General features: G+C 37.9%; 1 protein-coding gene across 2 annotated transcripts in view; it reads right to left on the bottom strand.

Moving 5' to 3' along the window:
* Nucleotides 1-1,472: 1,472 nt before the first annotated feature.
* The window catches only part of ephb1 (EPH receptor B1), a 170,901-nt gene continuing 146,669 nt past the window's right edge, over nt 1,473-25,704 (bottom strand). For both annotated transcript variants that reach the window (XM_081597723.1, XM_081597722.1), the window contains exons 12-16: nt 24,654-24,869; nt 12,275-12,424; nt 8,013-8,206; nt 5,951-6,106; nt 1,473-4,314 (exon numbers count right to left, since the gene is read on the bottom strand). In XM_081597723.1, the coding sequence (XP_081453849.1) occupies nt 4,206-4,314; nt 5,951-6,106; nt 8,013-8,206; nt 12,275-12,424; nt 24,654-24,869 (825 nt within the window). In that variant the 3' untranslated portion in view covers nt 1,473-4,205. The remainder of the gene's footprint in view (nt 4,315-5,950; nt 6,107-8,012; nt 8,207-12,274; nt 12,425-24,653; nt 24,870-25,704) is intronic.

The raw sequence follows: 25,704 nt of genomic DNA on the forward strand, positions 1-25,704 counted from the left end.
CTTAACAAGCTCTCCTCTTGTGTTTTGTATCAGTATGTGATAAATGGCTTCTGTAGAAACCTTCTTTCATAGAGGGACTCCAAGCCATCCCTCTATTCATCACCCTGGAGTGTCACTATAGAGTAAGATATTTCATAAAACAAACAGAGCAAATGAGGCTAAAAGAATTGCACAGTTAGATAATGAATACATTCACCATCTCATTCACAAGCTCACGGGCTGAAAAGCAAACACACATGACTGAGCTGAATAGAAAACTAATACATTCAAATTGATAAAATGGGTTTTAGTGAAAGGTATCTAAGCTTGCATTAAGGAACATATTATTATATTTAGTTAGTAAATCAATGACTTAGGGAGTTAAACAAAATGCAATTGATTTTGTCCAAAGGGCAAACCAGTTGCTTAATTACAATATTTTCCATTCCCAAACCCAACAAAAGAAATTAGCATTTATATAATGAAAGGGATATTGCAGCATAAACCACACTTCAAGCTAGAGGATGATTCTGACTTTCATCTGTTCATCCTCTTCCCTGCAAACCGTCTTTCCTCCAAGCAACCTCTCATCCTCTTTCTACCACCTTTGCACACACTTTGTCATGTTTTACCCAAGGAGCATATTTTAAAAGGGCTTCCTGTTTCTGTGTGTTTATGAGCATTTAAATGGCCCCATCAGTTTCCCTACCGCCGTTGCTGATCATATGCCTGTCAGACAGGGGTCCTAGCAGGTGTTTGCAACCTGTCTGGACCCACTACAGAAGGGAGCCAACTATTTCTTTGGCCAGAACTGGCCAAGCCCAGCCCAGACAGTGCCCTGGACAGCTTGGTTAAACCAAGGATAAACGAGCTGGAGCCCCGCCAGAAAACTAGAGCCGCCTGGAAGTGAGTGCAGGGCAGAAATAAGAGAATATTGACTATAATTGTGGAAGGATTGATTGTAGTTAATTTGCTAAATAAAATAAATTGTGTTTTGTTATTACACACCCCAAATAACCCAGTGCCAGGGACAAGGCAAAAGCTGGTAACACTTATTATTAGTGTACACAAATTATTGATAACCTCTATTGCCATACATATTTGCTGCAAATGACACATTAGTCATTATTAATGCGGGAGTATTATATAGTTTCCAGGCAGCTTGGGTCATTTTATAGAACAATCAAGAAACTATGTCACCTTCAGTTTTTACAAAAATGCTCTAAATATATATATATATATATATATATATATATATATATATATATATATATATATATATATATATATATATATATATATATATATATCAAACATCACTTAATTGACTTCATAACGAGATTCCTTGAAATTGACTTCTGTCTCTTTAAGAAGCTCCTGCTTTCCAACACTCTGCCTTCAGCACATGACCCTAACAACGCTACTCCATTATATAATTTACAAACTTTGTTAGAAGCATTGAACCGAGAGGTAATTTATATGATAATTTGTTCCAACAGGTGTTTGCCAATTGCTGCTGCCGCTAGTCTGGAGGAGCTGTGTGAGGAAGTGGCAGTGGAGGGTGTGATTTGAGATATATAGGCTCAGCTGAGGACTACAGCTAGATAGGGGAGCTTTTCATGGGCGCTGAGGCATTACAAATGTCTGCCAAAGGAGGTTTAAGGATCCTTCAAACATGCATGAAAGAATCAAAGCAAAACTCTGGGTATTTTTAGATAAGAGAATAATATTACAACATGATATGAAGCTAAAAATAATTGACTTTACATAATACTCTCCCCCCTTCAAATACTTATGTATTTGTAAATGACCACAGCCATGAAAGAATAAACTGATGACTGAAAATACACAACACAACGTGTACTGACTGTACACAGTATGTTGTGTACTTAAAATTTAAACTATTAATCTTAACAGGCTCTGTTTAATATATGCCTCAAGACATCATAAAACAAAAATATAGATTTTATTATATTATGAATATTCAGCAAATTATAGGTGTTAATAGTGATCATACTATAACGAGCTCTTCATGAGGCAGAATACGTTCCCATTCTGAAGGCTGTATTTAAAAATAATTCATTAGTAGTTTGATATGAATTGATGAAGATAGCTTACCTATTCACTTTGCTATGCCAATTGAGACACTCTTAAATAACGTTGCTTTGCAATAAGCAACATTATTTGCTCAATAATGACTAATAGGTAATTATTTTGGCAATAATATGAATGGTAATGGTGGCAAGTTAGGGGAAAATTTCTGTCCTGCAATATTAAGGTTAATTAAGGTTTTTATTTTTTGTTGGGTGCTAGACTAAAAAAAGACATTACTGTTTCCCCTAAACGATATTATAGACGAGGAGGAATTTCACAGGCAGTTTTCAGTCCATCCTCAGAGAGTGATGTAGCCAAATCTTTATGATTGTGTGAAACTCTCTTTAACACCACAGCATTTGCTTTCATCTCTCCCGTCCATATGGTGAACTCCTACAGTGAGGGTGAATAGATAGGCTCCGCAACTTAAATACATCAGCGTGTATGAGGTCATGTTTTATAGCGAGCACCGAGCTCTTGAGGGCTATTTAAGACTGTGTGTTCATTGAAATGGCACCGGGTTCCTGTTGGCAAACCCCAGCCCAGATGTTCATTTTCACTGTGAAAGGAAGTGATGGTGATTTACCCTGATTTCCAATGCCTTGATTAGCTGCTCTCTCATGCATTTCAAATTCATAGAAAGTCTCGCCCTGCTAAGATATTTACAGCACATGTTTAGAATTTACCTCAAAGTAAAACTATCTGGACAGAATAATTTAATGCAAATGCATATTTATGCCTTGTTTTCTTAGCAGCTGTTTACCATGAGTTTGGGTCAGCCAAGCCACAACACTTAATTTAGCATTTCATCCTGTTGACCAATCCCAACACAAGCAATATATAAAAACGCAAATGGAACATAAAACATATCTGTACATGTAAGTGCTCACCAGCAAGAGACGGCATGTGTACACCCACATTTAACATGATCTCCGGTAAAATATTATTATTTTTTTCCCCCAATATTTTAACTCCTACAACAATTTTCATACAGCTCTACAATAACAGTTCTTTACCAATAATCAATTTACAAGTTCCTCAGTTAAGATTCAGTTGGAAAAGTCATCAGGGTGCTCCTGAAACATGAAGATGTTGAACCAATAGTCCGTTGTTCAGCTGTGATAAGGAAACCAGGGATTTACAGGAAACTGCACATTGCATGTGTCTATCACAATCTAGTCAACATGTCTTTGCCAAAAATGCAAGCAGAGAGTTCTGTACATACATATTCATATGTAACACCTTCAATATGAAGGTTTATTATGAAAGATATAATCATATTTAGCAAGAGATAAACATATTTATATTCTCTTGGTGGAGATAGTTAAAAAGTCCTTTAGGCAAGACCTTCCAACTGGACTTCCACAGGTAGTGTTTAAGTTAAGAGACAAGTGGGTGGCTTCTTGCTATAGTGGCAACACATAAAACAGATGGTAAAAGACAAAAATATAACAAAGCTCTGAATTTGTTCAGTTATAATACAATATTAAAATTTTTTAATAAAAAAAAAAAAAAAAACAAAAACAATGCAAAAGTTGAAATTGGTGCTCCTCTGTACATCCCTGTATACCTCTCCGACTAGTTAGTTCTCCTTTTAGTTGCGTCTTTGTCTGTATCCTATTTCCCGCCAGGTAAAGCCGCCTTCATCTCGCATACTGACAACGGTATGGGTAAAGATCACAGGTCACAGGTTTCTAAATGTCTCACACTTGTGTCTACATTTTAAACGTTTTTTAGTCCAGATAATATAGAAGCACAATATCAATTGTTTACCACAACGGCTGAATTCGTAAGTTGTTCCCTGTGCTGATGTCTGATTGTAGTAGTCATTTTGGTTTACAATGACACCAATATAGTTGGAAACAACAAGGTTTTGTCTTTGTCTTCCTTTGTGATAAATGGAGAAAAAAGTGCCAGGTATGGACCCTGAACGCATGTGGGGGATAGCGTGAGATGTGACAACCCTTTCCCATGTGGTTGTGCAAACCCTGGTCTCCTGTTGCCATGGTAGGGGTTTAGATTAGGACGATAGTCTCGACTCTGGCGCGTTCCGATGGATCGGGGGTCATTCGGGGGCTGCTGTTGTTGGACCTCCGAATGCTGCCCGTTCCATGGCACAGCGCCCCCTGTAGTCATGCCATCGTTGTGGGTGACTGGCTCATCTGCACCCTCATAGACTGGACATTACTGAGGATTTTCTTCTGATGGCCTGCCAAGGTCACTCCTATTCTAAGTAAGTCCCTGGAGAGAAACAAGCAAAGAGAAAAAAACCCCCTGAAAACCAATAGCTTTTTTTAAAGACATATGAAAGAATTTCAGTCCCTCTGAACGTAGAACAGATAACATGAGTAAAATGTGATTAAAATGCCTCATGAATGGTTTGATACCCCACGTTCACATTGTCATATTACACCCACATGCTTCAATTCAATTATTCGGATTATATTTGATAGACAGTGTAGTGATGGTAAAGTGGAAGGAAAGCTATATAGTTTTGAAAATATCTTCTATGTGGCACGTATGTGTATCAGACCCCATTTACTGCGATACTTATGAGTAAAATCCAGTACCACAAGTTGTCTTTCGAAGGTTCAGAATTAATTAACTATTCACTAATTGAAAGAATCAGTCACCATTACCAGTAGAAAACATGCAGTCCACAAATCAGGTCCTTATTGTGAAATGGTAAGAAACAAGAAAAAATAAATAAAAACAATGGACATTACTGAGGATGCTGGACTGACTGCTGGAAAAAAAGTCCTGTTGGGTGTTTGTCACAAAATGTGTCAGGAATGTATGAGACAGATTGGAGCTAAGATTGGCTCGTAATTGAGCTTTAAATGTAGCCTATTGTACATTTAAAGCGGGCATCACCCTGGATACCTCATTTCATTTGTGGTGGCAGCAAATTGCTGTATGGACAGTGAAGCCAAGCAAACTTGAAAGAAAACTGGTGGCAAATATTTGAAGTTACTTGCAGCTCAACCACCACAAACCAGAGCTACAATGAAGTGGATCAAATTAAAGCATATTTATGAATGGCCCTAAGCCATGACCGAAATCCAACTGGAAAACTGTAGAAATATGAAAACGTTGTAGTTCAGAGATGTTCTTCAACCAATCTGGCAGAGACTCAGCTACTTTGAAGATTAATACCGCATTCCAGATTTTTATTTGCAAAAACATGTTATTATTTTTCTTGCATGCCACACTTATGTCTTACTATGTATTAATTTATGGAATTTTATGTCCGTCACATATAATCCTAATGAAATACACTAGAGTTTCTGGTGGTAAGATGACAGACTGGAGAGTCAGGGACCTCAAATCCAGGGCCCTAGGGGCTGATGTCCTGCAGGCTTTAGATGCGACTCTTCTTCGCAACACCTGAGTTAAATAATCAGGTCATCAGCAGCACTCTGGAGAATGTAACTACACATTAAAGTAGGGACGCATCTAATAGTCTTGGATTTGAGGATCTCTGGTCTTAGCAGTGTGATTACGGAGGCAAAAAAAAAAAAAACATTTATCATCATTCACCATATGTGGAAGTATAATTTGAAAATAGGGAACAAGTGGATATTATTAACAGAAAACAAATTTACAAAATTAATTCAAACTGGGAGAAGAGTCTGTTAACCATGTTGCTTGGAATTGCAAAGAGGCTTCATAAATACTATCAAGGCCTTGAGCATCAATTTTTAATAAATATGCAGGCATAATTTTACTTTATGACAACACTGATAATTAATATGAAGTGCAAATATGGTATCTAAGTAACCACACCGATGAACAATCCAAGAGGTAGTAAACACATTTTCTGTCGACAGTCATACGGCTTTTAAATACTTAATTTTACACAAGCCAGTGAACTCACTCCGAGGTCATCTGAGCCACAAGCTGCAGGGAGGTAAAGCCTGAGTTGAGGAAGTTGTCTCTGTACTGGCTCATCTTGATGGCAGCAAGCCAGTCCTCTACCGAACTGAAGGTGTTGAAGTCGGGTATGGATCTGTCCAACAATGGCTGAGAAGGCCTGGAGGAGACGAGAAGGAGCAGGTGAGATGAGAGGGAGAAATGGACTTTGATGCAATATTAAGTGAGCGGTGTTTTAAGAAAACAAGAGTAACTGTGGGGTTCTTATTTGTGTAGGTGTATATAAAAAGACACAAGCAAAACAGCCAGTAGCGTGTTTACAGTGGATCTATCTACCTAAAAATGTTTGAAAGAGAACAAAAATAAAAAATAAAAATGCTAGGTAACATGCCACCCATCATCTGGCCAGTACTATTTATACGAAAAGGCTCCTTATGGCTGTGGGAAGTCGTCTCAACACCTTAAAGACCTAAGAGTAAGAGCATGCCCTAATGCAAAACCTCAGTCTGACACATAGCTGGGAGTTCACCTAGGGCAACATGGCAGCCAGCCAAATCACAATGCCAAAACAGATAGCTTTAAGTTTCTGACTGACCCTCAGTAGCTCAGTCAAACCAGAGATTCACAGAAGGTGTGATTAAACTAGGAAAAACTAGATCCAGTCACTGTTGTACATGGATCAAACAACCTGATATAATCTGATCAATTAAATATTGATGAAAACGTAAGTCAAAGTTTTCAACAACTAATAGAATCTTAGAGAATTTCTAGCAACTTTAAATGAACTAAGTACTCAGAAAAATTATCAAAAGAAAGATCATTTTTGGACAAAAAATGAAAGTAATTCAAATCCTTTTTTTTCCAGTCTTTTTCCTCGTCTGGTCTGTCCCCATATAGAAAATGAAAAATAAGAATAAATTCATGATTAAAGCATGTAATCTTAATGAAATAGTAGAAACACTTTTAAATTTATCCCAGCAAAGTGGCATGTACGCCTTTTTCCTGACATCTACGGCTAAGATGCACCATTTATTGGCACTGAACTGTTTCATGGTAATAAGCCTCAGTTTGCTGGCAAGTTTGACATTGGAATTAGAAATGTAACTTAACTAGCTGAAGATGCCACATAAACATTTTCACTGATAATCACAGTTAATATGAGTTAACAAGCTCGGGTTGCTTATAATGCTGAACTTCAGCATTAGTGTTGCTGCTAAGCTTGCTAAGATGCAAATTTTAGTTCTTGTTCCAATACCAAAACATAATAATAATTATGTTTTGGTATTGGACAGATGTCAGATGTCTTAGGATAGTTCTTAACTTGTCCTTAGCTTTCACTGAGTTAATTAATTAACTTACAGTATACCCATTTAAAAATAAATATCCACTCTTCCATTCTCTGCTGCATCAATGCATATGGTGGCATGATTGAGAATAAACATTATTTTCCTCTGCTGTCAAAGTCTTATCCAAATGATGAGGTTGGGACTTTTTACCAAGGTATTGTAGCCAATTAGAAATTTCATCCATTTATTAAATATCATATTTTCAAACTAACAAGCAGTACTAAAATAATTTTACAAATATCTGATATTTAGTGCCCTATGAAATTTATTTGTATACTGTATATATTGTACCAAATGCAAAATACTGAAATCAGGAAAAAAAATCTATTCTTCAATAATAAACTAATACAACTTTTTTCCTGAAAGCAACATGCATTCCAAATGTCTCCTTTTTGTTTATAAGTTGTTTCTACACATTTTCATAATGTGTTTGCCTTATTATTGAATGGCTATGACTCAAGTGAAACTCCCTGAAAGTATCAGGATTCAATAGGTGGAAAGAAAAGCAGCAAGGGAAAAGTTCAAGTTTGATGCAATCAACAGTAATAAGACCATTACTATTTTATGAGGTGATAAAAATAAACACAAATAGTAAGCTAGCTTGTGCAGATTGTGTGTGGGAACTTGGTGTGCATAAAAAGATAAAAAGCATTTTTAATATCAAGTTAAGAGTGTATTTGTGTGTGTGCGTGTGTGTGTCTAGTGAATTGCTTTACTCACACAGCAGGGATGTTGGCTACAGCTTTTAGGCTGGTGGGGTTGCGGATCATTTTGTCGAGGGTGCTGACAATATCTGCAAAGCGAGGTCGTACGTTGCGATCTTTCTGCCAGCAGTCCAGCATCAGTTGGTGCAAGGCGCTGGGGCAGTCCATGGGTGGTGGCAAACGATAATCCTGCTCAATAGCATTGATTACCTAAGAGATAATTATTACATTTTGAGTAATGTGACACTTTCAGTTGGAGCTGCAAACCTACTGTTAAAACTGGATAATTCTGAAATTTTTGAAACAAAGGTCTGGGGAGCTGTTAGTAGTCAGTGCCTTATTTAGTCTCTCTTGTGGGGAATTCTGGCTTTATAAGAAAGCTGTCTGATACAGATTAAAACCTTTAAAGCCACACATCCGAATACTTAGATTACATGAAACTGTCTTCTGATAACTTGCATGTCTTGTCTGCATGGATGATGATTTTTTATTTTTATTTTTACCATCTGTCAGGTGAACAATAACACAAACTTAAATAAAAACAAAAAAAAAAAACATTTTTTCTGCAAATGTATCTGTTGAGTGATTACAGCACTCTCTTCTATGCCTCAAATTGGCCCTGCCAGCATCCCTCTGTTGCTATAATATAGGCCAACTGCTGTTCGTCGCTCAAGTGACAGTTTGCATTCAGGCTAATGTGCCCTTCCTCCTGACACTAGCCAATCATGCCAGCCCTGGAGGACAAAGTGGGGAAGCAGAGTGGAAGTAAAACACTAGCTGTGTCACTGTAGGAGCCAGTGAGGGAATGGAAGATTTGAAATAATTAACGCTTTAGAAAACAGACACTTGACACATGCCTCTTAAAGACTTCACAGGTATGATGGCCTTTTACTTGCAAGAGACTTAGACAAATCAAAGTTAGCCAAGTGTTTAGGTGAACTAAATTACTGCATGTATTTACAACTAAAGTGTAGTTAATACAGTATACAATGCAGGTTTAATGCAGGTTTAGTATATATACCACTCATAAGCTACTTTACTAGGCATAACTGTTCCATTACTTGTTTACACAAAGAGTCTGACGATCACAGGGCAGCCATTCAGGGCATTTGGTGAAAACAGCTTACTGAAGTTCAAATTCAGCATCGGAATGGTAAAGAAGATTGATTTAGAGAACCTTTCATGTGTAGACAACTGTTTTGGAAGTATCAGGGGTAAAAAAATAAATAGGCAGACTGAATCATGATGATAGAAAGAGTAGTGGAAACACACACTTGTTACAACCAAGGCCTGTGGAATACCGTCTCTGCAAATACAGAGTGTTGGGCATTAAATGAAAAGGGCTTCAGTAGCAAAGGACAATACTGGGTTTCACGTGTTGGCTAAGAACAAGATACACAGGCTTGTGAAAAATAGACAAAAACAAATAGGAAAGAATATTGCCTGTTCTGAAGTCTTGATTTTAGTCACTGAATTGTTAGGGTCAGGAATGAGAGTAAACAATATGAAAACATGAATCTACTCTACCTTGTATCAGTGCTTCAGGGTGGTGGAGGGTGTGACTATCTTTCTGACTATTTAACATTGTTTGAATGAAACTACTTTAGAATCATCACTGACAATGTCTATGTCTGAGTGAATATAATATCAATCTCTGTGTGACCACAGTTAATTGATCTCAATGCAAAAGAGACCTGTACATTGAGGTGAAATGGTAGATTCAAATCATATATTTGCAGCTAAGGAAATGGGTGATGCTTTTTTATCAATTTGAATCAAAATATGCAGAAATACATGCAGGAATGTTTTGAACACCGTGCTAAATCTATACCATGAGAAATTAAAGCCATTCTGAAGGTAAAGGGAGGTTCAACCAGGTACCAACCAGGTGTCATTAATAACATGTCTGGTGTGTGAATGTATGTAAAAAAAAAAACTAAAACTTAATAAAGTGTCTTTAGATTGGCATTCAAGAACAAAACTTCACAAAAAACCTTTTACAGATTTTTAACAGTATACATACATTATGTGCTCTTTTTTTTACCTAAAATGCTTGGCTGCAAATTACACTTCAAGTGTAAATTCCAGGGTAAGATATACTATTCTGTAAAAATGTTTCTGTAGCTTGAAGACTCAGTTTCGAAGCTGAGTGTAGCTCAACAAAATCTACTTAAACGTCACACATAAAGGAGACAGGGAAAACACAAGATGGGAGCATATAAAAAAGGAACTTGAAGGCTATATTGAGGAAGATGGATTTAAAAGAAAAAAAGAAACGGAACCAGCAGCTTTTACTTTTGTGTGGGTGTGTAAGAGGATGCGAGGAGTGCGTTTGCAAGTGCCTGAATATGTGCGTGCTCAGAGGAGGCGGACATGCTGAGTGGCATCAGTCCCACCAGGCAGTGCTTGCTGCTGGCCCACTGAGGCAACATCTGCTTGGTTGGACTGTCCCGGTGGAGTGAGGTCCACAGAGGCCTGGTGGTTGGCTCGTCTTCTCACTAAGGGAAGCTTAGGGAGAAAGACCTCATAGTATGGGACCACTTCCAGTGGTTGTGCGTGTTTGTGTTGGTGCCTGTGAGTATGGACCTTATCCAAGCGGACACAGGGAACAAAGCAGAGCTCTCAGCAATCATTCATTGCTCTCAAAAGCTGGCCAGGAAGGAAAGGGATAGTGTGAGGCTTTGCCCATAATAAGTCTGCTTTCAAAGTCAGAGTCAAGGGCATCTTCACCGATAGCGTGGATGAAAAAGGTGATTTATTACAGCTTCCTTTTTCGCACAAGATATCCTTAATTGTGTTTGGGTTAGTCTTTGCATACACGCATACAGGCCACATAATTTTCGTAGGACGGAGTGATTACTCTGAGACGTATTTAAGTTCAATATTTGTTGAAAGGGTAGTGACCCTTTCAACAATTTTCCAAAAGTTGAACTTCCTGAGAAGCTACCGACTCTTAAAGGGCACATACTGTAAATGTGTGCTATTTCTTCCATACTGTCAAAAAGTTGTAGCTTTTCTGTTTACAGAAACAGAGAGTGCACATGCATTTCCCTGCCAAAAAAACATCCCTGCAGCCCAGCATTGGAGCTTTGTTTGGAAGGAATGAACAGCTTTGTATAAAATGAAACAGTGGTGCTACAAAGACTTATTCTCCCCCACAGAAGGCAGCCTCTGAACTGTCTACAATGGTTTGCTTGTAGTGCAGGCCTTGTTTTTCCTCCTTTACTTGTGTACATCACAAAAGATACTTTTGGCTAATGCCTGCCCAGTAGCTTGTTTGGAGCAACTCTAACATGAAAAAGCAGGTGCCGTGTGCCCTTTTTCTTTCATCAATTAAAGGAAACTTTGAGCTTTTTGAGAAGCAAAAAAGGCAAAAATGAAAAGCATACAGGCGATGACAAAATAATATAAGCCCACATTACATTGAATTTGATGTCTATGCCACACATTTCTTTAGTATCTTGGATATTTTGCTTCATTATCTATATACGTTTGCCTTTAAAATTACAGAAAGTGTAAATTCTGATAATATCTTTGATTAACCACAAATATTTTCATTTATTCTCAGTCTGTTTCCTTCATTCTTTTAACATTTTTCAGCTGACCTATTGACAGTTTTGGTAGAAGACACAGATGGCACCGGAAACAGACACAGGGGACACTGAAACCAGATGGAAAAATGGTCCTGCTGCTGGAAGAGATTTCAACTAACTGACTTCACAGCCTCCTCCTCGCCTACAGAACATTTTATGGGCGGGGCCAAGAGACAGCTGTTTTCAATCACCATAAGTACCCAGGCTCTACACCCGCTCAACGTCAGATCCTTTGATTAAGTGAAACATTTAGTCCTGGCCTCTAAATTTGCTGACAGTTATTTGAAAAATTTCGTGGTTTTTCCAATCTTCTATTCTCCATCTTCAGTCCCGGTTGCGCCAGCTCTTTGCTTCTCATCTGCTGCTACAAAGCTTAATCTAAATAAATCTACAAAACAATTATCATCTTCTAAGTCTTGACATCCATCAAACCAGAAACCTTGCCATTGACTTTGAGTCTGCTTTAGGTCTTTTCTTTTTATCTAAGTGAATGACACATATATGCTGGAAGCCTTTCTATTTGTTGTGCTGGTTTCCTTGAGAGAAGAGATGGTTGCGGGGATGTGATGGTATTGTTTTTTTTTGCATGAATAAAGCTCTATTATTAGAGCCACAGTTCACCACTGTGTTTTCAAGAAAGAATCATGATATGATTTCACAAAATACCGTATTTAAAATCACTTACATCCTGGTTGGACATGTCCCAGTAAGGCCTCTCTCCATATGACATCACCTCCCACATGACGATACCGTAACTCCACACATCACTGGCTGAGGTGAACTTTCTGTAAGCAATGGCCTCTGGAGCTGTCCACCTTACTGGGATCTTCCCACCCTACAAAATAGAAAGAAAGAATTAACACGTTAGAGATACTTTAATGCTTTGATAAGGTTGATTTCGTTTCCGCTTGGGTTAAACTACAGCGAGCCGTTTTATCCTGAATACCACAAGACTTGTCTCGACTCTTAAGAGTTTAATCTCCTTTCTTTCTTCATCCACCCTGTGTATTCAGTCACCTGAAGCCAAAAACATTCATAAGATTCTGCTTCCGTCCCACGAGTGACTCTGCACAGTCATCGACCGACATTACATTTACCACTGTCTTGTCTCCTATCTGAAGAAAGGAAGATAGATCTGGGCTTCTGCTCCTTCATTGAGCGTTACTGGCTGTAATTGGGCTACCAGGGCCTAAGGCATGCCACGTGCCCTCTTGAATGAAATTGACAGCCGCTTGCTTTAAATTCCACGCACACACCAAAGCAGTCTCAGCTGGTAACATATTCACAGACGGAGATGTTTGTGCGTCAACGCCCACACATCTAACTAGGCAGACAGACATGTACATGCCTGACCATACTCTCTTCATTCACATCTGAGTTGAGCTCGCCACCAGCTTAATAATGCCAATTAACTGAACCTGAGCATTTGGAGATAAGCTGCTGTTGGAAACAAACCCAAGAGAAACAGGCACAGACCACCCCCAGTGAGGAGTATAACACACAGATAATGGTTCTTTGGGATCTTTCCAAATTGCATGCTTATGTCCAAATGTTTCCTTTTTTGGTAATACATATATTTGTATTATGATCATGTTCTGCAGGTCAGTGTTATGTTGTACTACTGCAGTGGAGAATTTAAATACATGACTGAGCACATAGAAATGTAAAAACTGATAGTAAACAGAGGTTGCTAGGATGAATTTGGGGGGATTTTTCTACAGCATAACAGGATAAATGTTCAATTTAAGAGCAATGGTTTATATTTTCATTGCACATATCATACTGCTATCACTCTAAAAATCTTGGATGATCACATGTTTCTATTCTCAAATTGAATGCCCCATTCAACAAAAATGTTCTGCATTGAATCCTGGACCTCTATTTTTACAGTTTAACTTCCCCTTTCTGGTTAAAATCCATTCTCTTATACTGTCTGCTCACACATTCTTTAGTTTGGGGGCTAGAGACAGTTCTTAGCTGGTTTTCTATAAGAAATGGTTTGATTTTCCACCACCAAAGAGTGCAGTTCAAACCATGTCATTATAAATGTTTGTTTGATCATTTAAATTATTAATTTCAAATGTAATTTATTAATTTAACTTGAAATTTTAATATTTAATTGAGTCAGACCCCCCTCTCCCCTTTCTCCGCAGTTTTGTTCATGTTTTTGTTACGGTTCATATATTGCGTAGAGACAATTTTACAACATAAATATTATTTCTTCCAGTGCCCTGTAAACAGATTCCCTAATAACAACACCTTTGTTTAATATTTTTTTGAAAACAACTCTTATTTCCAATCACCTGATCTCTCGTCCACACAACAGGTGAAAAACCAAAGTCAAACATTGCTTTAAGAGCAAGTTTTATTAAGATTAATTGGAGATACTTGGATATATAAAAAGAGAGTGACAAAGGGACAGTACTATGTATTTTTCAGGCACATAGTGCTATTTTATAGCACAATAAAGCAACTATGTTTTGTTCAGTTGCTATAAAATAAGTGAATAAAGCCTATAAAATGCAATAATTTCAGAGCTTCTCATGTCTATTCTTATATTTCAGTTCGGTTTCTATCTGGATTGTTTTATCTCCACTGAGAACTTAGGGTGTGCTGTCTGGTTCATGCTTATGGCTGGGGGAAGAAATTATTTAGAAACATGGAAAAAAAAAATATCTGTATACATTTAGAGCGATCGATCATCTTTCTCTTCTGGGTAAATGTCTCATATTTGTATGAGTATATATGAGATGAAAGATAAGGTTATAAATAAAAAGTAACCAAAAAATAAATAAAAAAATAGCTGGAAGCAAAATGTTGTCTATTACAATCCTTCTTTGACATAACTTCCTTGCTGCTTCTTCTCAGTTTGTACATCTGGTCTGTTGCCCCAGGACCCTATTAAGATATGAGCTGGAGTTGCTGAAATAGGCCGAGTAAAGCTTCAAGTAAAGCTGTTTTCACACTACCAGTGGGACAGACATTAGTAATACTATTTTCAAGTCAACTGAGTCACAGATGTCTATGTACACTCTTTAGTAATTACTCCTCTGGGCCATTACTAGGCTCTGCCAAAACCCAGTTTTAACAACATACAGTGTTGACTGACTTATGAATAGACAAAGAGGGAAGGCAAAACAGAGTAATCACTTTCTTCAGCACAAAACGCACCAATAGCAGTAAAGAGATCTTTATGGGGCACAGAGGATGATACTTATCTTCTGTTGTTGGAACAGTGCTTTGAGGGATGTTGCTAATAAAGTTCCTAAGGCTAGTCTATGAAAATATTGTCAGAGTTGGTCTGTGGCTTATAAAAAAAAATAAAGAAATAAGAATGAGATCAGAGCATTGTTATGGCTCCTCAAAAACTTTGAGTTTGTGGTTCCCAATCCACTCTTTTAGTTAGTTAGTGGAGTAATTCAAATCTTTGCCTATTTGAAAGACACAATTGTCCCCAAACTTCCTGGCCCTTGTCTTCAGATGTAACTTCAACTTTCCACTGCATTCCACTTTCCTCATGCATTTATTTTGTGAAGTAAAGCATTCCCTCCAGCCGCATCACACATGATGCTACCACCTCCATATTTTACTGACAGATTAATGTCATCAATTGACACTGTGGTCAGTGATATTCATTCTAGTCTCTTCAGACAACAGGCCATCTCTCCACAAATTAAGGTGGATGTTAACTATGAATATTTGCAAATTGTGATTCTTCTTTTTGGGTCGCTTCTGGAGTAGTAACTTTTTCCTCTAAGAGTGCCCTTTCAGGCCAAGTTGATACAGGATTCATGTCAATGTGAATAATGGGACTCACTTACCAGCTCTGGATAACATCCTAATAAGAATGAATCTATCAAAAGTTTACAAAACCATGGCATTATCATCTGGCCTTTCAAAAATTGTCTAAATACTTACAAATCGTGTGTATTGTGATATCATTTAATGTGATTATTGTATATAAACATTTGAATTTGAAGTAAGTTAAAGAAAATGTCCTCCTCATAAATTAACTCAATACTCTGGCACTTAGGAAATAGAAATAATTGTGTTCATCTTAGCTGGCTTAAAACAGATTAATTTCTTGTCATACAGAGACATGAGATGGTTATGTGTCTTCTTTTTAAGAAATATCTGATTTCAATTGTATATATATATGTTGCAGTTTCTATTTCCTCTGTCAGTATTAAATATACATATTTCTAACTCCTATCTCGGACAACTACCTCAGACTCTGTGGAGAGGAGCTAGAGTTCATAGTCACAGCAGCATCAGAACTTCTCAACCTCGAGTGGAGAAAAATCCAATGATATACCCCACAAACTCTCTGGATAATAACTAAAGTAGGTGACACACAGTGCTTGATTTTCTAGCCATATTGGGTGGTTCCATTTTCTGCTTGATGAATTTTGGCTCTTTAAATAAAAAGCAAAGCTTCAAGAGGGTGTGAAAACATGAAATTTATGTGAACGAGAAAAAAAAAAAAAAAAACTAAGTTACTTCTTACATATGCTGGTGGATAATACATCTAGCTGTTTTTGCACACAGAATTCCAGGGCAGAGAACCTCGAGCCAACATTTGAACGTGTTGAAATCTTTGCATCAACAAAGTGAGATTACAGAACGTGACTGGCTCCACCTGCTTGTGACCGACTCTGACAGGTTGTGACTAGAAGTGACAGCTTGTGATAAGTCTGAAATGTCACAGTAAAGAGGATGTGCAGAGACTGTCAGTTTAACAGGTATTATGCTGAAACGAATGTTTTCCTTTGACAACCGGATCTGGGAGACAAAGGACAAACGTTTGCTGGTCAGGGGACATGCGGTGTCTCTTGTGATTGTGTTACACCTGGCCAGGACATGATACACCTGTCAAAACGTGGTGCTAGCTTGAGCTGTGAATCCGCTAATGTGTAGATCACTTCATGTAGATTGTCAACGACGTGCTGTGTGTGGAATGTGGTAATATTTAGAACACAAATACCCGTCACAGAAAAGTGAACAGTTGTCAGATAAGCTTGCTGTAGAAAAGCCCAGTGCTTTTTGTTTTTACTCAGCTTTTTTTTTCTTTTCTTCATATGAGCCATTTAGGGACTCTGAATAAACTTTCTAAGCCATCTGGAAGTCAACTATGAAAAACTTTCTCCCTGCCCCCCCCCAACTCCCATTCCTTCCCTCTCTCCGATGCCTTTACTCCACGAACGTCAGTAATCTATTTCCAAACAATGCACACTCAAATGGGCTTCAGCACATTTACTTAGGCTGGGCAGAGTGCTCCATCAACATAGTTTTAATGAAATCCTGAGTGCAACGATCTGCCCTGGATGTCTGCCCAAACAGAATGAGAAAAAAGAGTGAAGATATGCAGTTAGAGCCAGAGAGGATGAGTGACAGGGGGACGTGGGGGGTGGAGGCCATAAAGAAAGAAAAAAACAAAAAAAAACAAAGTCATTTGATGACTTTTCTGACTTTCTTTTCAATAATGCCTTATGGAAATGAACAGCGGTATTCCAACATGTATTTAAATTAAATAATGTAAAACTTTGGGGAAATCTTTACTTATACAAATCGTAAACAGTTTGACATTCTGCAACGATCCCTTTGTTTCTTTAGTTTACGTTTTGGTACCAACTTAACATGGGAATTGAGAATTACAAGAAGCGTAGTACTTGATTTGCAAAAATCTTTTCTTTATTTACTGTATCATATAATGATGGATGTGGAGTGAGGGCTGAGGGCTGGACTGAGAGAGTGAAAGAAAAGAAATCCAACCTACAGTGTCTGACCACAATATTCAAGCCCACTAAGGTATTGTAGAAAGTTGTAACCACAATTTACAATATGATACTATGTTTTAATAAGTATCCCACTTCTCAAAACATCAAAAAATGAGCAATGCAATTTTAATGAGCACCTTTTAAACTGATACCTACAAAGTCACCAAGGTAATAAATGGATCCCACCTGTGTATAATTAAAACTCATTATCCCTACAGCTTCTTTGCGAAAGACTCAGAGGTATGTAAGAGGACATTAATAAGCAAATGCTGACAATGGAAACAAAGAAACACATCATATGGGTCAGGAATCGAGTTGTGGAGAAGTTTAAAGAGGAACAGGTGGGAGAGGCTGCCAACATCACAACTGTAAGATATGAAACTCACAAATGATTATGGAAACGTGGTAAGGGGAAAGCCATTGTGATTAAAACACTTCAGTATTTTTTTTTTACATCCTCTTCATCAGAATCAATTGCACTTACTAGCATTTAGTTGACAATTTAGAGCAAATCAATTCTCCAGGTTTTAAAACAGGCTTTTTCATACCATCTACTGGCACCACCAAATTAAATCCAGCTAGTATCTATCTCTCTTTTGTGTTAAAATCTAATTTTAGAAATTGACCTTGGCCTCAATTTCTTCAGAGAATGTGGGATATAAGCAATTACAATCACTTATCTAACTGGGGCAAAAGCTGAATAGCCCTAATTTTTCCCTTCAGTGCTACTGGGAGTGTGGTTGAGAAGTGCCCCGTTATAAAAACACTAAAGGGCTCTAATTGATGTATTGGGGGGTTTTATGCCTCAGCATGTGGTCATCCATTCACCTCTTTGTCCCCAAAATTTGAAATTAAAATATAGAATGAGATTTAGTGAAAACTTAACAGCTGTGCCACAAACTGTGTTTATTTTTGCTGAGATTTAGTTCTGTAACATTTCTAAATGAGCTGTTATTGAGAATGGGAAACAAAAATGGAAGTTGGAATTCTGGCAGTTTATCCAAATGGAAGCCAGAAGTATTACATATAAGGTCTATCTATAATGTGTGGATTATTTTAAGTATTCACAGTTGGATTTCTGGCAATGAAATACAATTGGAACATATAAAGGTAAAATTAGATTAAAACAAGCAAACATTTTTCTCAGCCAGAAATGATAACAATATGATGGTTGAAATATCGATTGTTTATGCCACGCCTTGTGTTGTGCCAAATTTTTGTTTTGAAAAGGTCTGGTTTTGATGAAATAAAATAACAAATCTCTCCTTTGTAACTTTGCATTCTGTGCAGAGGTATGTTTATTGAGAGCTTTCATATAAATCAGGTATCTTTTCCTCTGGTTTAGTGAGCAGGATTACGTGAGCATGATTTGTTTCATTGTGAGAATGCAAATACAGTCAAACAGTCACAGATGGCAAATCAAAGCCCTACTTATACTGACTGTGGCAAATATGACAGAAGATACAAATCAAACTAACATAATTCATGCGGATGAGTACACTTTGTTACAGAAACCAGGTATGTATTATGTTTGTTGTTTTTTACAATTTATAACTGGCTCATATATTCTGAACTTTTTAGATGTCCTATTTATTTAAACCAGTTAAATGATTTATTCACCCTAATCTTCACTGTATTTAGAAAACCTCACTTTCAGACATCAGCAGCAGGTTAAAGAAAATAATGACTTAAAGCAATATGCTTGTGCTTGATTGGGTTAATTCCCAGTAGCATGTTCGATCACTCCAAACATGCTACTGATTGGAGGATATCCTCACCGGAAGTGAAGACATGTTTATGTTTGTATGGTATCAATTTCTATGGTGCAAATGCTAAGCTATTAAATAAAAAAAAATTATATGGGAGACATGGAGGACAACTGTGTAGAAAAAGACAAATATAAAGACAAAAAAGGGGCATCCACATCATCATTAGGGACTTGCACTTCATTAACCAATAATCTATCATCTTAACTCTGAGTGTATGTAATTGTTCTACAGCAAACAAAGAAACATGCAAAAAAAAAACATTGCCCTGAAAGCAGTGATAGTAGGATGGGATGCTAATAGTAAACAAACAAATGACAGAAACAACGGGGCAGTCCACAAAGTGTGAGCGCTGAAGCGAATCTGAAAGAATGTCACGCGGGTCACGAGGATTTGACGGATGAGCTTTGTTACCGGCTCTTTGTGACCCCGCCTTTCAGCCTCTCTCAGCATCAATGGCACAAGCAAACATGGAGGCAGACACACAATCACCTCTAAAGACACATAAGGGATTGTATGCGAGTGTATATGATAACAAACACAAATATCTAATCACATTGGTGAGGTTCGCATTGGACATGAGCCGTCGACAGTCTTGACATCACCAGCTGAGACACAGGTGGAAATTATAACTAAAATCTGACCCTCTACTGTCCATTGACAATGAACCCTCCGTTATAGATGTAATATGTCTGCACATCACAGAAACTCCCAAACAAATGTGTGCACATCTACATGTGCTGACTTCTCTGCTCAAAAATATGCATTGAATCTGTAACTGTGCAATATCAGGCTGGCATCTTTAACCAGACTGGAAGTGTTTTGTGAAAGATGCTTTTGCCTCGAGCGTAGCAGTTGAAGTATGCTTTGAACTTGTTGATAAGTGATGGCAAAATGGAGTCTGTGATCTGTGGTGAAGAAAGAGCTGTGATAAAAGAAAAAAAAGTGTCTGGATTTACTGATTTTGATTTGTGCCTTTGGTCATAAGATATCGATCAATACTGAAACAAAATTCTGGATAGCCTCAGCTAAAATGAGCGTCCTCCATAAGGTGACTGGACTCAGCTGAAAATCATCTGTAGGGAGCCCAGAATACAACTGATGCTATCAAGAGAAATCAGTGAATGTGCTTGGACATCTGATCAGTACGTCTTCCATCGACGTTATTTTGTATACCGTCCACTGGAAGGAAAACTTGGGGCAGAACGTGAACTTGATTAATGGAGTTATATTCCTTTTGGCCTGAGGTTCCTTGGGCTCCCTGGAATAAACTGGAGAGAAGGGAGTCTAAAGGGTCTCTACATTTTTCTCCAAGATGTGTGTTTTTTTTTTTTTAAATATAAGAACATTTTCAATTTCAGAGCAAGATTTCTTGTTCTAACTTTCGGATGTTATGATACTTTTCCATAAGTTTCCTTGTGCACACCCAAAAAAAAAAAAAAAAATCTTCCTTGCTCAGAAATTTACCCTGCTTCTCCTCAAAACAATGTTTCTAGAGTCAAATTTAATGCCTTCTTGCAGTCAAGCTTTCTCCGTGAGTAAAACTTACGCCCTCAGTTTTGTTCTCTCTTCTCATTGACATCTGCACTTTATGAGCACAAGAGACATGCCCAAAGAAGGCAGCGATGCCAATGCTACACTATCATTAAACTGACTGGAGCTGTTATCAGGTTACCACTTATTTCTAAGAGGGAGCAAAGTAATTCTAAAATATACCTAAGGATGAAAATTGCATCCTTAGGAAAACAGCAAGAGAAACAGCAGGATTAAAACAGAAGCAGTGCTAAGTTTCAGTGCACAAGCAACTGAAACTTAGCACAGACTCACAGTTTTGGTAATGACAATACCCTATCTGTCAGAATGTAGGATTTTGCTATTGTGAGACCAACGTTTTGACCAACGGCACCACAATATAGGAATTACCTGAAAATGTAGTCTCTTGTTATTCTGGGAGAAAAAAAAATCTTTAATATCAATGGATGAATGGATGACTAAGAGAGAGAATGCTACATTTTTATAAGTTTTATTTTTGGACACCCTAGTCAGGACTCATATCTGATTCGATGGACCGATCAGAAAACAAATGAATACGCAACATTTTCTGTATTTCCTTTTGAGCCAGATATGGAGGCTTAATCACATAAAAAAAGTAAATGTTGCTGTTAAGAAATAAGCAAAAGCACACCTAACATTGATAAGATAAAACACCCAGTGGCTAAAGCCTTTAAAATAATTAACACAGTGCACCTTAGTAAGACCAGTGCAGTTCAAGTATTGTTTTGTAAGCCTAATTAATCATGACTTTGGTGAGCAGCCAACAGAGAGGGAGGACAGCCTCCTTCTGTCTTAAACTCCATAACACTGCTCTGGAGTGAACCCACATCCAGGGTTAACACAATTACCAGCATGTCCTCCCAACCATGATCCAGCATCACACTGCAGGCACTGTAATTGGTGCGCCCAGAATTGCAGACAAAAATTAGAAAATCAGCAGAGGGAGAGGGGTGATTAATTTGCTCGAGGAGGCCGTTGGTAAGTATGTAAATCGCTGGATGTCACTGCAATTTAATTTGCTTATTCTGTTGTCCTTGTGTAAGATACGAGTCTTGCCCACTGACTGGATAAACTATTGGGTTATAACCACAGAGCCTGGAAAGTGAAGGACACAAGATATATGCAGCTTAATTACAATATAGGACCACAAAGACCTGCGGTGCTGGTGCCGTGCGTGTCGTTGGTCTGCTCCAAAGATTTCAAGGCACACTGGATCAGAAATGTGCAGATATCAGAGTCTGTATTTTGTTATAATTTTATTTATTTAAAAGCCTAACTGCAGGTGGATAGAAGAGACAGCAGGTTGCGGCATGTGGAGCTTCTCTCTTGAATTATCAACTAGTGGAGTTGTAGTTAAATACTGATTTGACTTATTTTATCAAAGCAGTACCCTGGAAAAACTCCACCTCACCTCATCAAAAACCTTCAGTGTCTTTTTATCAGACAGCTCTCTCGGTCAGATAATCCCTTTAAGGAGGACTTTGTAGAGTCTTGCATTAACCAACATCAAAACACTGGCCACAATCTATAAACCCACTCCTTTTGAGTCCTGTTATATTAGCCAGCTTATTCAGCTTTGTTGCTAAATAATACCCATTCAGCAAGGTTTAGCCACAGGGGTCAAGCACACAAAGCATACTATTCCTAGGGAGCAATTAGCTCTCAGTCACCCGAATGTGAGGTCAGATCTCCTCTGGCTTTGACGACACTGCTGCTCATCACACCAGTTGGCAATCAACTCTCCCTGATCGGCTAATGTAATGTTGTTTGACATTTACTTAAAAAAAAAAGAAACTTAATTCTAAATCAAATAGTTTTTGTCTAATGACATTAAGAAGGTGATAAATACAAAAGAAAACTCTGTTTTGTATTATTATTTGTTTGCTTGTTTTTCTTTATTATTATTTAGATGAGGACAGTTTATTTAGAAGGTTTCTGTTTTACCTTTGTAGCGCTAACTCACAGGCATTCACAGTGGTTTTGATCCCAAGGTTTGCAAGCATTGTAATACCTCTGATGTTCGTCCTAAAATATACCTTTATAGATAATATATTCAGATTGCATTCATATTTATTCATAATATATAAGACCCTGCCACTGAGCTGCAATCTTCTGTTGTACACTATGAAGCAATTGCAAAAGAGGAAACCCCATGGCAGTTCTGTAAAACACGTTAAACTTTCCGCTCTCAGGCAGCTCTGTTAGAAACGAGTGTGTGAGGCCACTGGAGGCTGTCAGCGCAAAAAATAAAGAATGGGGCAGGTGAAATACAGGACACGGCTGAAAGAAAGCAAGAGAAGTTAGAACTAAATATGAGAGATTATAAATCCACCTCTAGCATAAGAAGAGTTCAGAATAAAAGGAATCTACTCTTAGCTCACAATAATGATAAAAAAAAAAAAACATATTTCCATTTTCCAACATTTTACCTCAGTTAAAAGAACAATTGTTGTCTCAGCTATACCCTTTAGGAACACAATGTTTTTCTAAAGTCATAAACACATCTGAAATGTGATGCATTTTCAGAGATTATTCCAGTGGTGTTTGACCTCTTAACCTTCTTTGTCTAGTAAAACCTCATTCAAAAAGAGTATTATTTATTTAGAAATCAATTCAGTTTCTGAATGAGATGAGATGAAAACACCTTCGCCTAAAGTGGATTTCTTTTCAGGAGTTTTCACATTTTGCCATTTCTGCAGTTGGTTCAATGTCTCAAGCATCGCTGTGTAACAGAAACAACCTAAGCAGACAACAAACTCAGATTATTAAAGTCTGTATATCAGCAAAATTGTCATCATTATTTCTTACTAAAGTGTAAGTATTACAAACCGAGCAATTTCAATATTTTTTTATAAAACGAAATATAGGCGTTTACAGCAAGATCTCCACCATGACCAGACCGTTGTGTTGTGGTAAAAAGTAATAAAAGTTAAAAGGCAGATTACATTAAATGCAAAAAATATCCATCTTGTCATATTTCAGTAATAAATAAAAATAGTTGTGAAATAAAAGCAAAATAGGAAGTATTAATTTTTGAGGGAATGAATCTGCCTTTGTGCATTTTAAGTATTTCTGTATATCATTCCTCTTTTGAATGTTATTGTGTAACATTATGCCTGTGAAGTGTCCGGGATCTATTTAAAACCATAGCAGATGGAAACACGTGTGCCACATGCAGTAAACAACCTAATTTGTAACAAAAGACTTAAGCAGATTCAATGAGGTGACAGCGGATACACAGTCATGGTGAGAGCCCCACACAAACACACTTTTGAATACATTCTGAAGCACGCAGACACTCAAAACCACCCACGCAACCTGAGGCGAGCGTGGCGTCCTAATGACCTGGCCCTGTGTGTTTGTGAGGGTGTAAAAGTGTGTTTTGAATTAGGAAGAGGAGAGGCAGAAGATGAACTAACGATGGCTGCTAATAATTACAGATCTGTAGCGTAGAGGAGTTAATGAGGAGCCAAAGCCTCCCATGATGCCCCAGTAATAATGAATGAGGAGGGAGAGAGAGGGATGAGGAAGAGAAAGACAGAGAGAAAGAGGTAGGAGATGTCATTTCGAGAGGCTGCAGTGCCCTTTGGTTTCTCTGCTCTTTGGGCAAGCCAACAAGAGAGGAGCTTTCCCAGAGGAGGCTTGTCTCCACGCTAATGAAGATGTGACAGTCCTCCAGTCCATGACTTGCGGCGTAGCGCAAAAAGCAGAAGAGTGGGCTTAAGAAAAAAAAAAGAGTGACAGTTCTTCTAAAATGAATGATGCTGAAAAGGTGAAGGGGGTTCAAAAAAAGACTGAGATATTGTCAAAGTCGAAAGTTGACTGACATGGTTTGAAGGGTGTTTTTAAATTGCTGTATGTCAGTAAAATAAACGCATGGAGACTTTAAATTATAACTACTAGATTAGTCAAGGGGGATTACCCAATGCACAGAAGCGAAATAAAGGAGAGAATTAAAAACACTCACCAGAGAGCTGGTGTAGCTGGGATCCGACGTGTCTTCCTGCAAATAGCGTGACAGGCCAAAGTCGGAAACTTTGCACACCAAGTTGCTGTTGACGAGGATGTTTCGTGCAGCCAAGTCACGATGGACATAGTTCATTTCTGAGAGGTATTTCATCCCTGCTGATATCCCGCGAAGCATTCCCACCAACTGGATCACCGTGAACTGACCGTCATTTTGCTGGAGGACAGGGATGAGAATAAAGGTCAGTCATTCATTAGTTGCTATCATCACAATAATTGACTCGCAGTCACAAGATGCTTTCATTGCAATAAACAAATGTCGTATATTCTCCACTAAAATACAGTGGCTCTCTAAGCAGAACTTCCCGGCCCGGTATAATTTTGGCTGAGCTTTAAAATCTGATTATTATTTGTAAGTGAAGTGTTTTTAACATTAGCTAGAACTTAGAGACTACTGACCAAAGCAGTAACGGTAAGTTCCTTCTAAGAAGTCAACAACTTGAAGCTCAACTGGTATTTGCAGCTTCCATTAAGGACAAGCCAGATGTAACCCGGAGAAAACATTTTCTGGTCAGAAGAGACAAAGATTGAGGCAATCGGCCAACAAGGCAAAAGTATGTTTGGAGGACTTAAAGTGACTATTTCTAAACTTATAAATGCAGCACCAACCATCATGTTGATTTCACTGCAAATGAGGGCAAAATAGTAAATGGACTGAACTTCTGCATCACATTTTTAGACTGACCACTCAAAGGGCTTTTACATTTACCCTTCCACACTATCAATGCCCATTCTCTTATACAACTATGTGGTATATGATAGGAATTATTTTCCACTTCACCTCAAATCACCTGCTAACTGGCTGAGAAATGGTCTTATTTCAGCTGAGTGAATGAATCTGATTTCGACATGGAAGTTCAAGCTACAAAGTGGAGTAAATGACTGTACTATTTTCTGAATCACCAAGGCTACTAATTTGGATTATGTTCTTCTCCAGAATTAGAAAAACCTGGCAGTTTATAATTATTAACACAACCAGAGGGCACATGCAC

This window comes from Poecilia reticulata, chromosome 17 (genome assembly GCF_904066995.2).
Source record: "Poecilia reticulata chromosome 17, P_reticulata-male-v2, whole genome shotgun sequence".
NCBI lineage: Eukaryota > Metazoa > Chordata > Actinopteri > Cyprinodontiformes > Poeciliidae > Poecilia > Poecilia reticulata.